This window comes from Gossypium hirsutum, chromosome D08 (assembly GCF_007990345.1).
Source record: "Gossypium hirsutum isolate 1008001.06 chromosome D08, Gossypium_hirsutum_v2.1, whole genome shotgun sequence".
Taxonomy (NCBI): domain Eukaryota; kingdom Viridiplantae; phylum Streptophyta; class Magnoliopsida; order Malvales; family Malvaceae; genus Gossypium; species Gossypium hirsutum.
In genome coordinates this window covers 3007711-3020450 of record NC_053444.1, presented here as the reverse complement: position 1 = coordinate 3020450, position 12740 = coordinate 3007711, and the positions used below count along the sequence as shown (strand labels likewise).

Here is a 12740-nt window from a genome sequence, read left to right as displayed (position 1 = left end):
TTGTCTCAGGTTATATTTTAGTCACTTACGTTTGAAATGTTATGTTTTAGTCATTTACGTTATTGTTTTGTTACGAAATAGTTACTCTACCGTTAAGTTCTATTACCCCCTAATGGCAGTCTTATGTGATAGTCCAAATGGGTTTTAAATGTCAAATTAGATGTACTATAGAGCAATTCAAATTAAATTTATTTAATTAAAAACCTATTTTCATCCAATAACTGGATATCCAAATTGGTATTTAAAACCTATTTGGACTGCCATATAAGACTAAAACTGTCGTTAGGGAAGTAACGAAATTTAATTAAAAAAATTACCACTTCGTAACAAAACAATGACGTAGGAGACTAAAATATAATTTAAAGTAACTAAAAGTAACTATTTTTACAATTTAGCCTTTTAATATTGTTGGGGACTTGGGGGGGCTAAGGTCGTGATTTTCTGTTTTGTTTTGTTCATTGCTTCCTTCCTTTTCTGACTTTTTGGAGTTTTGTTTTCTCTTATCCTTGAGTTGCATTATGTCCTGTTTCCTTACGAATTTTAATATATATTTCCTTTTCAAAAGTTAGCTATATTTAGCATGTACGCAATTCGGTTCACAATTTCCAACGGGTTTCCAGTCTTGCAGTACCCCACAACAAGCCAGCAGTCACCAAAACCTTCATCTCCACCAATTGTATGTACTCTCTTTTTACTAATTTGATTTTGGGTCGTTTTGTTTAAATGTTAAGAACTTAAGCCATCTACTCCTTTATTTGCTTTGTTGGGTCAAAGGTATATTGCTTCCTTTCTATATCTTCTTTTCCCTTCACCTTGGGTTTTGCAAGCAACGTTTATAACATTCTATTTGATTGGTATTCCGTTTGATTTTCACAAGCACGCTTTATCAGTTTTCAATGAAACAATAGTCTTTTTGTTTAAGAAATCTTTATTGATTGATTTGTTGGAAAATGGGTTCATTTCAAATTCATGGATGGGGATGGGTGCTGTGAGTTCCACTGGGCTAAAACAGAAGCTTAAAGGGAGGGGTTTGATTTGAAGGCTTTATTTTATTTGCTTTGCGAGCAAAAATAGGATATGTTGGAAAATGCCTGAAATGGGATTTTATTTTTCTTGTTGTAAAGCTGGAGGAAAGAAAAGAAAAGACTGGGAAACTAAGTGATTATTGAAGTTTAAAATTACAGGATGAAGTATATGCTAAACAGTGGAAAGTGAATTAGAATTACTGATTTGGTAAAGACTGTGGGAAACTAAGTGATCATTAAAGTTTAAAAAGACTTAAGTTCTTCAATTGATGTATATTTGTTCTGCTTATATTGTATGTTATTTATGAATAGGATATCATAAGGCTTGTAGTCTTTTGTCTCTGCCATATGTGCTAAATGTGATTTCTTGTGGTCTTGTATTGCTATTAGCTAAAGAGCATTCAAGACTTTGTCTGTTTCTTGACTCACTTTTCTTCATACAGAGGTGTATTTTCTTGTTTTCCTCTCTCAACGATGAATGTTTTGCTTGTAGGTTTGGGTTGATCAGGAACTACATTCTTTGCACGTTCAGTAGAGGTTCCTGTCAACTCCTTTTGACTGTAATGAGTAACAGTATCGAAGATGATTCATTTTCTAAGCCTGTTGGAAGATGGTCTGTTTACTGTTATGGTGTGGGTCACATGCTAAATGACATCACTTCTGCATGCTGGTTTACTTATCTTCTATTGTTCTTAACTGAGATCGGGCTCTCCTCTAGGTATAAAATCTTTCTATTGGGTCAGAAAATAAAATCTTCATGATTGATTTGCCGTGTATTTTTCCTCTTTAATCTCTTTGTCACTTTTAAACTTGTTTGTTTATCTGAATTTGATTAAAAAATGACCCTGAGGCTGAAAATGCTTTGCTTAACCTTTCTTATGTAGACTTTGGTATTAGTAAAACTTTAATCTAGTTGCCTTTCATACCTGCCTTTCATTGTTTACTGGAAGTTATATCTGTTGCCTTTGGTTCACATATGTGCAAGTCTCTTGAAGGAACTTTGTTATTATTTATGCATGCCTCTATTCTCTACCCATTCGTTAATCCTGTCTACAAACTCATAGCATGTGGAGAGAAAAAAGGTAGAAGCTCTTAAAAGTCCAATTTGCTACAGTTGGCGTCTCCATGTTGATGTCCAAAGTATGTCAAATCGACCATGTTCACAAAAATAATCATTTTGGTACAAATGAACTATATGAATCTGATTTATGTGCAGCAGAAGGTAGAATGTAGGTCTTAGATAATGGAAAACTAAAGCATGACTAGATGTCATTCTAGTATTGTGGACTTATGCTATGAACAAAGAAAACATGTCTAAACATTTTAGATTTTAAGATTCTTTTTGCTTTTACATGGCTTCTAAAATTTCTACTTCGTTTTGGATTATTATATAATTGAACTTTGTAATTCTGTTATTATAGCGTATCTATATAGTTAGCTTCTTGGAGATTATGTATGTAAATTCCATCTTTATGTATTTCTTAATTTTTTTTTTGTAAATATAACGTTCCATGTGTAATTATTTTATATTTTTGCAGGGATGCTGCTATTGTCATGCTTTCCGGCCAAATAGCCGATGGTCTAGCCACCATATTTTTTGGTGAACTGGTAATTGATTTCAAATCTTTCTTTTAATCCTTGTCATCTTGTGGCAATATTTACATGTTTTACATGTTTGTTGTGAGTGCAACATGATTGAAATTAGTATTATAGCTCTAACCTTAAGCAAGGTTTTTCAATTTATGCTCCTTTCTTTTATTTCCTTTTGACTTGTGGCAATAACTTTCATTCATTTACTTGATAGATTGACAGGTTTGGACATTTCAAAATATGGCACGGTGCAGGAGCTATCTTGGTTGCTGTTTCTTTTTCTTCGGTTTTTGGTGGTTGTATACCTTGTAAACTCCTTTCGTCTTTCTCAGCAATAGTAGAGACTGTTTCATACAGTACATTTGCTGCAATTTTTAATGTCGGCTGGGCTGCTACTCAGGTTTCACACATGTAATGTTTCAATAGCTTTATCAATCTTCTCATTGTAACATACATGATATCATATTTGATTCTTCTACGCAGAGAGATAAGCAAAAGCATAAAATTCTGATTGGATTGGATGAAGTTTTTTCTGCAAATTCTTATAGTGCTTAATGGATTCTTGTGATAGAATATCATTCAGGTTAAAATATGTTGTTAGTCCCTATATTTCTATAGAGTTTGAGATTTAGTCCCTGTACTATCTATGAAAGGTAAAAATTCGATCTTCTTACTTTTTTAATTGAAAAATCCTAGTCCAATAATTATCATTGTTGGCAGTTCTTGACAAAATTTCTCAATTTATCATGTTTATTTTTTGTTAATCATATACCATGTCATATAAGGATCGCCTAATCAAAATTCCAAGTTGACAATTTTTGGTAGAAAATACTTACGATTTTGATAACCGGTCTGAGATTTTTAAATAAAAAAGTAAGAGGACTTAATTTTTTACTTTTTAAGTACAGGGACTAAATCTCTAATTTTGTCAAATACAAGGACTAACAACATATTTTAACCTATCATTTACATTTTTCTTTTGATATTGGAATAAAATTGGTTTTTCCCTGTATCTTTTCTATATTGCAGGTCCATGGTGAGTTGCATCACTCTCAATTCAACAAGCAGAGTAGTACTGGCAAGCTGTCGAAATGCCTTTACAATGGTCAGCTCCTTTCACCTATTGATTTGTTGCATGGCTCATGAGCATTATGGCTGGTGCTAAACTTACTGGTAATCTAGGTTGCAAATCTCAGCCTATATGGAATTGCTTTTATAGTATTTGAAGTCATCAGAGCAGAAACACGTGCAGATATTGAAAATCAGGTAAGCTTTTTTTTTTTTTTATGGAAGATGTGATCCTTATGCTAGGTGTTCCTATTCGAGCATAATCATATATTCACCTCTGCTGAGCAGTACCGTTGGATTGCATACTTATCAATATTCATTGGATGCTGCTTTGTGGGAGTATTTTATCTTGGAACAAAAGAACCGAGGTGAGCTGTATCTCCCGACACAATTCCCCGGCATGTTTTGCATGTTAGGCTATCACTAAGAATTTCATATCTTTATTATGTAGATCGAAGACAGGTATACATGGAGATATTCATGCAAGGATTTCATGGACTTACTGGTTCTTGAAAATTTTATACTATCAAGTTGCTATTGTTTATATGCTTACAAGACTAGTACTTAATGTTTCACAAGTAAGCATACTTTTTATTTCTTCGATTTATGGTGCTTAATATTCTTCAGTATCGTGGAGACTGAAGAATAGTAAATCTAATATCACAGATTTTAAATTTAAAGATGGTTTCTTTTTGTGAAGGCATATCTCGCATTCTATGTAATTGATGATTTGCAAATGGCACAGTCCTCTAAAGCTTTGGTACGTGAACTGAACTTGTCATCATTAAATTTATTTTCGGTCTTCAATATGTTTTAGAGATGAATGCTAGGCTAATATCTTGTCTTATTGATCGGTTAGGTTCCTGCCATTATCTATATTTGCAGCTTCGTAGTATCTATTCTTCTTCAGGTCTGCCTCGTTAAAACTTGGTTTTTATCTTCGGAAAGCTTTTATATAACATTGCTTAAGCTTTAGGCATTCACCCTATGTAGGAGATTGCATGGAAAGAGCAACGCCTGAAGGCTTATTATACTGCTGGAGGAATTCTTTGGATTTTTTGTGGTATAGCGATTATCCTCTTACCTCGAAGGATGAGTCTATTCGTGTATGCCATATCCATATTTATTGGAATAGCAAATGCATTAATGACGGTATGTTGGAATATTTGTGCCATGCTCTCCTCCTAGTTTGTTTTTCTTTCGTTTTTTGCTTATTCCAATTCTTAAAGCCATGTAGGTGACTGCTGTGAGCATGCAGAATGTGCTAATCGGTCAAGATCTTAATGGTTGCGCATTTGTCTGTGGATCATTGAGCTTCTTGGATAAAATCTCATGTGGGCTCACCCTATTTGTTCTTCAATCCTTTCATAGTAAGTTCACTGTCATATATGAGCTTTTGGAATCATAGATGATAATTCAAAAGAATCTTCCTTATGTGTGTGAATGGTATAATAATCTTCACTGCCTGCTGAGTGGTATCATCAAAACTATTATAAGCTTGTACCTGAACTGCTTTAGATTTTTCATCTGATTTGTTTTTGATTTATCGTGTAATTCGACATCCGAATTTCAGCCTGCCATCTAAGGGGTGAAAGTACCACGAAAACCTCTGTACTAGAAGTCAGATTGCACTTTGCCCACTTTACTCAAAAAATGAGCAAATTAGCCTCTGTACCTTAGATCAAAAAGCAAATTGATCCTTCTATTAAAAATTCTATCAATGTTTACCGTTAAAAACTGATCTCGGTATGTCAGCATAAGGTATACGTGGCAAGCCACATGTCACTGTTTGGTTATTGTATCAGCCACGCCAGTTTTTAATAGTATAAACGGATAAAATTTTAAATAGAAAAGACCAATTTGCTCTTTGATATAACATCCATGGATTAATTTGCCTATTTTTTAATAGAGGAGGTAAAATGCAATCTGACTCGTTGTAGAAGGGTTTACATGGTACTTTAACCCCACCTAAGGTATACATGGCTATTACTGTCATGTTTGTTGCAAATGAACGGCCATGATCTTGGATTATCCAATTTGTAGACTTCATCCTATAGTTGTAACTTGCAAACACTCTTTGAATATGTTGCTTGAACTCAGGTGTGAGCGTTGGATACAAGTACGTATCCAACATCGGTGTATTAAATTTTTCATAAGTTTTTCTATGTACTTAGAAGCTCTTTGAAGGTCATATCTTTGTACCCAGAGAAAAGAATGAAGGCTCGTAACAATATAGATCATTGCACTTTGGCAGCACAAAACTTTTATATTGAACCATGAAACTTCAATGCAGGTAGCTCACCAATAGTTGCCGGAAACTATTCAACCGGTAACTTTTCAATCACAAGATACGGTTTAGGACTCGTGCCGGCATTTTGTTCACTTGTTGGCGTGGCGGTTACTTGGACCATGGAACTACATATCCCGTCGTATAAACCACTGACTGAAACCCTACTGGAATGACATAAAATGTTAATAATACCAACAAGTCATTTACAGCTTAGAAAAGAAAGCATAGCATCATATGGTTGATTGGGGGAGGAATTGAAGGGATAACAAGTGAAGGACATTTGCTCAATTGCAGTACAGTCCAAGACAGTCAGCAATGGAGAATATCAACAGTTTGTTAACAGTTATAGTGACAGTAATTACTATTATTGAAACACTAACTTGCAAGATTCAACAACTATTGTATTGATTTTAATGATTTATTTCAGCTTTTTCTTTATCACACTTGTTCTTGGTTTATGCATGAATAGCTGTTGTTTTAAGTTACTTTGTTCTTTAAGATCATTTTAGAATATGGATTGGGTTTTAGCTTTAATGTTCAAGGTTGAAGTTTTGTCTTAACCAGCACTAAACCCCTCTGGAGTTTTTAATTATTTTTTATTTACAAAATGTAGTAATAATATATTTTATTGATTATAAAATTAAATTAAATTTATGATAATTATTTAAGTTCTAGCATTGATTAATTTAAATTAATGTCAAGCAAGCAGGACCGTCTTTAGGGGTCATTCATCTTGCAGCATTAGACCGCCATTTCATACAGCCATCATGAGCTTCTGTATATCTAGATCTTGTTCTTTAGATTGAGGATTTTTTTTTTATTTGTTAAATTTTCCTCTCTTGGTAACTTGGAAGGGGGTTTTCTAGTTGGTTTCTTCAGAAAATTATTTTCTTTCTTACTTACCAATTTTTATTAGTTGTTTCAGATGTATTTTATGGACACTTATTCTCGTACGCCTGTTAATAAAATTAAACGAATTATTTTTAAAAAAAAATAATTATACATCATTTGATAGCAAAATAAAAAGAAAATTATTTTTCCCTTTGATATTTTTTTAAATATATTATTTAAAAATAAAATAAAATAATCAATAAATTTATTTTTCATTTCTTTAATTAATAAATAAACATAGTATCATACCATCATTATTCCGTGAAGCTCAGCTTTACTGTCTTGCCATAGTCCTTAAATTATAGGGGAAAAAGATCCTTACAACACCCGTGAATCTATAAAATAAAATGTGTAAGTAAAAGGATAAATATTAAAATTATACATGAATTTTGATTTAATGTATAATGTTATACATAAACTTTGATTTTCTGCGATTTCATACATGAAATTTTAATTTGATTCGGTTTTTACAAATCACTAGCAACATTATCGAATTAGCAACATCTTAGATTGGCATATTGCATACACAAATAATTATATTAATCCAGTATTAAAATAAATGTATATATTTCCACAATTGAATCAAAATCAAAATTTTATTTATAGATACGAACCATAATTTAAGTTTCATGTGTATAATTATACTAAATGAAAATTCATGTATTAAATTACACATTTGACTAAAGTTCATGCACAAAGTTAATATTTATCTCTATTTTCAGGAGATTAATTTTTAAGTACTTTTGATAATTTATAATAAAAAATTAAATAATAATTTTTTTTCAAAGAAAAAGCGTGGAAAATGATAAATAGATAAGAAGTTATTTATCACTTAAGGTAAAAAAAAAAAGATTCTTTCTTATTTTATTTTATTTCTATTAATATTATCCTTTAAACACTTTACCTTTAAAATTTTAAAAAATTACATTTATTAAATATTTTAATTATATTCCACATTTAAATTTAAAAAATATACCAAACAGATTTTATAATTTAAATTCAATATTTAAATTTTCACCATTTGCAATTTAATAAAAAAATAGCTTCGAAGGCTAGAATTTACTCTAAAACAATATGAAAATTGAACTAAAATAATTCTACTATGGATAAAAGTATTATAGAGGTTCTTATATCAGGAGTCAGATTATATTTTATCCCATTTACTTAAAAGAATGGACAAATTAGTCTTTATACGTTAAATCGAAAAGCAAGTTGGTCCTTTTGTTAACAATTTCAACCATTGTTACTGTTAAAAATCAATCATTGTACGTCAACATGAAGTACACCTATGGCATTATTTCGTCAGTTGTTTCAATTTTTAACAGTAGAAATGAATGAAATTTTTAACAAGAATAACTATTTTACTTTTTGATCCAATGTACGTGGATTAATTTACCTATTTTTCAGTAGAGAAAGCAAAATGTAATCTAACTCTTAGAGATTTATCGGCAAGCTCTTCCAACATTTTTTTTATCTATAAAATTCAAACTTGAAACTTAAGTGTTGTTTGATAAATTGAAAATTAAGTATTGAAAAAATTAAGTGTGAAAAGGTTAATTGTTGAATTTGAATTATGAAATCCGTTTGGTATGTTGCTTAAAATTAAGCATAGAATATAATTAAATTATTTGATAATTTTAAATTTTAAATTATGAAAGTTTTTATTTTACATTTGTATCCTTAAATTTTATACATATTAAAAATTTGGAATAAAGTATACGCTTAATAAATATAAATATTATAAATCTAAAAAATAAATACTAAATCGAGAACAATGTGAAATTCGAATTCAATATCTTAAATAAAATAAGTAATTTAAATGATCATATAATTAATAAGATATTCAAAATAAATAAATAAAGTAAATTAACTTAACGGGGTTGTGGGAGAACAATAAAAGCGTCGTGCTTATAGGCGAAGCGGTGAAGTGCCGAACCTAAGATGGCGATAGTCCAGTAGCCGAAAGCATCACTAGCTTACGCTCTGACCCGAGTAGCATGGGGTATTCTTCATTAAGTGATAAGTAGCTCTTACCTATTTATTATTTTTAACAGTGGCAAAGCCAAGGGGGCCAGCAAGGCCTCAGCCCCAGAAAATAGAAAATTTTTCATGTAAGCTCATTTACAATTTATAAAATTTTAAATTAGTAATAGTAAAATTATACTATACCCCTCAAAAAATGATAAAAATTTTAATTTAATCCTTAAAAAATTATAAAGATATAAACTATTAAAATTGTGAAATTACATTTCTAGACTCCGATGATTTTGAACACTTATTTATTACTTAACCCAACAATCATTAAATTAGTTAATATGCTTTTAACAATCAACAATTTGCCTATCTTCTATAACATGATAATTCTCTTTAGTGTGACATCAAATCCAGATATCAAAAGGAATATACATTAAAAAAAGAGAGAGAGAGAGTGTGTGTGTGTGTGTGAGAGAGAGAAAGAGAAAGGGTATAATAATAAATAGGAAAGGTGATGTTCCATGGAAATGGATGCATGGTTTCAACATTAAAGTAGTCTCTGGGATTTGCCTTTTTGGCCATTAGACTTGCACAAACACTCTTTTACCTTTCACTTATTGCTATCTATGCCCCTCTCTCTCTCATTCATTTGCATGTGAAGATGCTATACGCTACCCAAAATTCTAATGCTGCTTACTGTAACTGTACCCCAGCTGCTTCATAAAAATGGAAATAAAGCAGCCATTTTACACGCACGTGCGCGTGGTCACAACCTAATGCCAATGGGGACAAAAAGAGTGGAACCCCCCTCACCACCCCTTTTGAAGCACAATGAGGAGAGAGGGGTTGCTTGTGCTAATTACCAATTTCTCTGAATACTGTTTTATACTGAATGCTGACACCAAAATGGCCATCGTTTGATACCCTTCCCCAGCAAGTAAGTGACTGTGTTTCAAGCAAAACAAAATACAGCCATTGCCCATTGCCCATTGCCCATTGCATGCATCATAAACATATACACTGTTGTTAAATGTCAACTCCTTTTTCTTTTTTTTAATAAAAGAACGAAAACCCAATGTTCCATTGTAGAATGTAGATATGATGATTCATTTTCATCCTTGGCGAAGGAGAGCTTGAAAGAGACCAAGAAGCATACATGAGAGGGGGGTGGGGTTGGTGGAGGGGGGTGGAGGTGAGGTGAGCGAATCCAAGAAGCGGACAAGTAAGGAAAAAACAGGTGTCAGCGTTAAAATGGCAGTGCCGCATATGTAATGTAATTCCGCATTTAAGGCTTTGCGTGTCTTGAATTTATTATAGCAGACAGTGTGAGTGAGAGAGAAAAAGAAGAAAGAAAAAAGAGGGATCAAAATATCCTTCTCTTTTACCCTGCTCTTTGTCTTTTCCATTTTCTTTCTTTTTCCATCTGCTTTCTCTCTCTGCCTATACATATATATATACACCTCTTCTCTCTCTAAAGTCTCTTGTTCTATCTATGTGTAAAAACATTCTCGTACCCTCTTCTTACATTTTTATTTTTAAAGCACAAATTAGTTGATTAATTATATATAATTATGGTACAAGTATCATGAAAGTTTTTATATAAAGAGTCTAATTATATTTTGTTTTTATCTCATTATTTCTTCTGTTGAAAATTTTATCCATTTTTATTATTAAAAATTAGTTACTATACGTCAAAATGCGATATACGTGGTACATCACGTCTCACTGTTTGGTTATTCCGTCAACCACGTCAGTTTTTAACATTGCAAATGGATGAAATTTTTAACAAAACTAAATTGCTCTTTGATCTAATGCATAAATACCAATTTATTCAATTTTTTAGTAGAGGAGGCGAAATGCAATCTGACTCCTAGTACAGGAGCCTCCATGGTACTTTACCTAGAATTGTTACATTATTTTTGTATTATATGTTTGTTATGAGTTTAGTTTCTGTAGTTTAATCTCTTTTAGCTTTTATACTATTTAAATTTCATAATTTTAGTCTTAGCCTAGAAGGTAACTGTTAAATTTTGTTGTTTCTTAAATTTTATGCAATAAACATACTATCACAATGTATAATATCATATCAACTTCCTAATTCTATATAGCACTCGCAAAAGAGGTACATTATTTCAGTTAATAGATTTAATGGCTATAATTTGAATTAGAGTTTTCAAAATTTAAAAAATATAAAGACTAAAATGATCGGATTAAAGAAAAGTAAGTTTAAATTGGGCTGTGGGGCTAATTGTGCGTAAGTTGCAACTTTAATATTTATATTTTTCAAATTTCAAAACTTTGGTCCTAATCTAAATGCTAATCATTAAATTTTGTTGTTTCTTAAATTTTATACGGTAAATATATTATCACATATGTATAATATCATGTCAACTTAATCCATCACACCATTTCGATTAATGAACACCGTTTAGGGTTGATTGTTTTGTTTGTAGATGTAGCGTTTCCTGATTAGGCATTAAAGACGTACGGCTCTACTTGTGAGCATTAATTCCTCTAGTCTATAGTACTAAATGTATAGTGGTGGAACATGCGAGTCATTTTCCATGCATTAGTAACGCCTAGTATAGTATTCAAAGTACAAACCAATTTCTTTCCTAAGCAATACAACTATGAATCAATGTTGTTGAGATTGATTTTCCACTCATTTATTGAGAACCAACAAGCTTTTAGTTTGATGACAAGGAGACTAGACTTGTATGGGTGGAATTAGATTTGGGTTGTATCAATTTCGAGGGATCATTTTGGTTTGAGTCATTCAGGTGGATTTAAAATTGGGTTAATTTGAGTTTGTGTCATTCGAGTTTGAGTAATGGATTTTTTTGGATAAGCTCATTATGGGTTTTGAATTATTTTAGGTTTTAATCAATTTAGGTTCAAATCATTTCAAGTTTATTGTTTAGATATCATTTTGATTTCAAGTTGTTTCAAGTTCAGATCATTTTAAATTTCAAATCGTTTTGAGTTCAAGTTGTTAATTTAGGTTCAGATTGTTGATTTTTATGGTAAATTTGAATTAGGTCGAGTTTAAATACAAATTGATTGGGTTAAGTTCGAGCTTAAAATTTTAGGGTAACTTTAGTTTGAGTCATTCTAGTTCGAGACTCGACTCTTTTAGGTAAGTTCATTACAAGTTTCAAATCATTTTGAGTTCTAGTCAATTCAAGTTACTTGTTTGAATCATTTCGAGTTTTGGTCATCTAGGGTTTAGATTATTTCGGTTTCAAATCATTTCAATTTTAGATCGTTGAGCTGGATGGGTTCGAGCCATTAACTTCTATGGTAAAACTAGGTTAGGTTTAAATTTGAAATGATCAAGGTCAATTTGGGCTTAAAATTTTTCATGTCATTTTAGTTTGAGTTAGTTCAAGTTATTCAAGATTTTATGGTAAGTTCATTAATGGGTTTCGAATCACTTTAAACTCGAATCATTTCAAATTACTTATTAAGATCATTTTGAGTTTAAATCACCTCATATTCAAGTTATTTCAGATTCATATCATTTTCGATGATTTACTTTCTATAATCAAATAAAATACTTTAAAACTTCCAAAATAATAAACAAAACTTATAATATTCAAACCCTAAAAACACTCCAAATTAAGAAATACTAACAAAGTCAATAACTAGCCATTAATTAGCCCCCATAATTAATCTCATATATTATTTATATTGTTTGGGGGGGGGGGGGATATCAACACACCACTAGGCCTACTATTTTGCATTAGTGACTACTACCAGTATCAGTTTGGTTCCCTGTTGTTTGGCAGATAATGTTCCATCATACGAACTCTCTCTGTATCATCATCATCATCACTAACTTTACGTTAAAAAACCCTAAACCATAACCACCACAATTTTAAGCTTCTTCAGACCCCACTTCC

General features: G+C 31.4%; 1 protein-coding gene across 2 annotated transcripts; it reads left to right on the top strand.

Annotated features, from left to right (window-relative positions):
- Positions 1 to 272: 272 nt before the first annotated feature.
- Positions 273 to 6411, top strand: LOC107918374 (major facilitator superfamily domain-containing protein 12). 2 transcript variants are annotated; one of them, XM_016847924.2, is made up of 13 exons: positions 273 to 676; positions 1519 to 1743; positions 2564 to 2633; positions 2830 to 3026; positions 3645 to 3720; positions 3798 to 3881; positions 3972 to 4051; positions 4135 to 4261; positions 4384 to 4443; positions 4543 to 4593; positions 4677 to 4835; positions 4921 to 5053; positions 5977 to 6411. In XM_016847924.2, the coding sequence occupies exons 2-13, from the start codon at positions 1589 to 1591 to the stop codon at positions 6144 to 6146; spliced, it is 1362 nt and encodes a 453-aa protein (XP_016703413.1). In that variant the 5' UTR covers positions 273 to 676; positions 1519 to 1588; the 3' UTR covers positions 6147 to 6411. The 2 variants fall into 2 exon arrangements, with proteins under 2 accessions (XP_016703413.1, XP_016703414.1); XM_016847925.2 differs by having other exon boundaries at positions 471 to 774.
- Positions 6412 to 12740: the final 6329 nt, after the last annotated feature.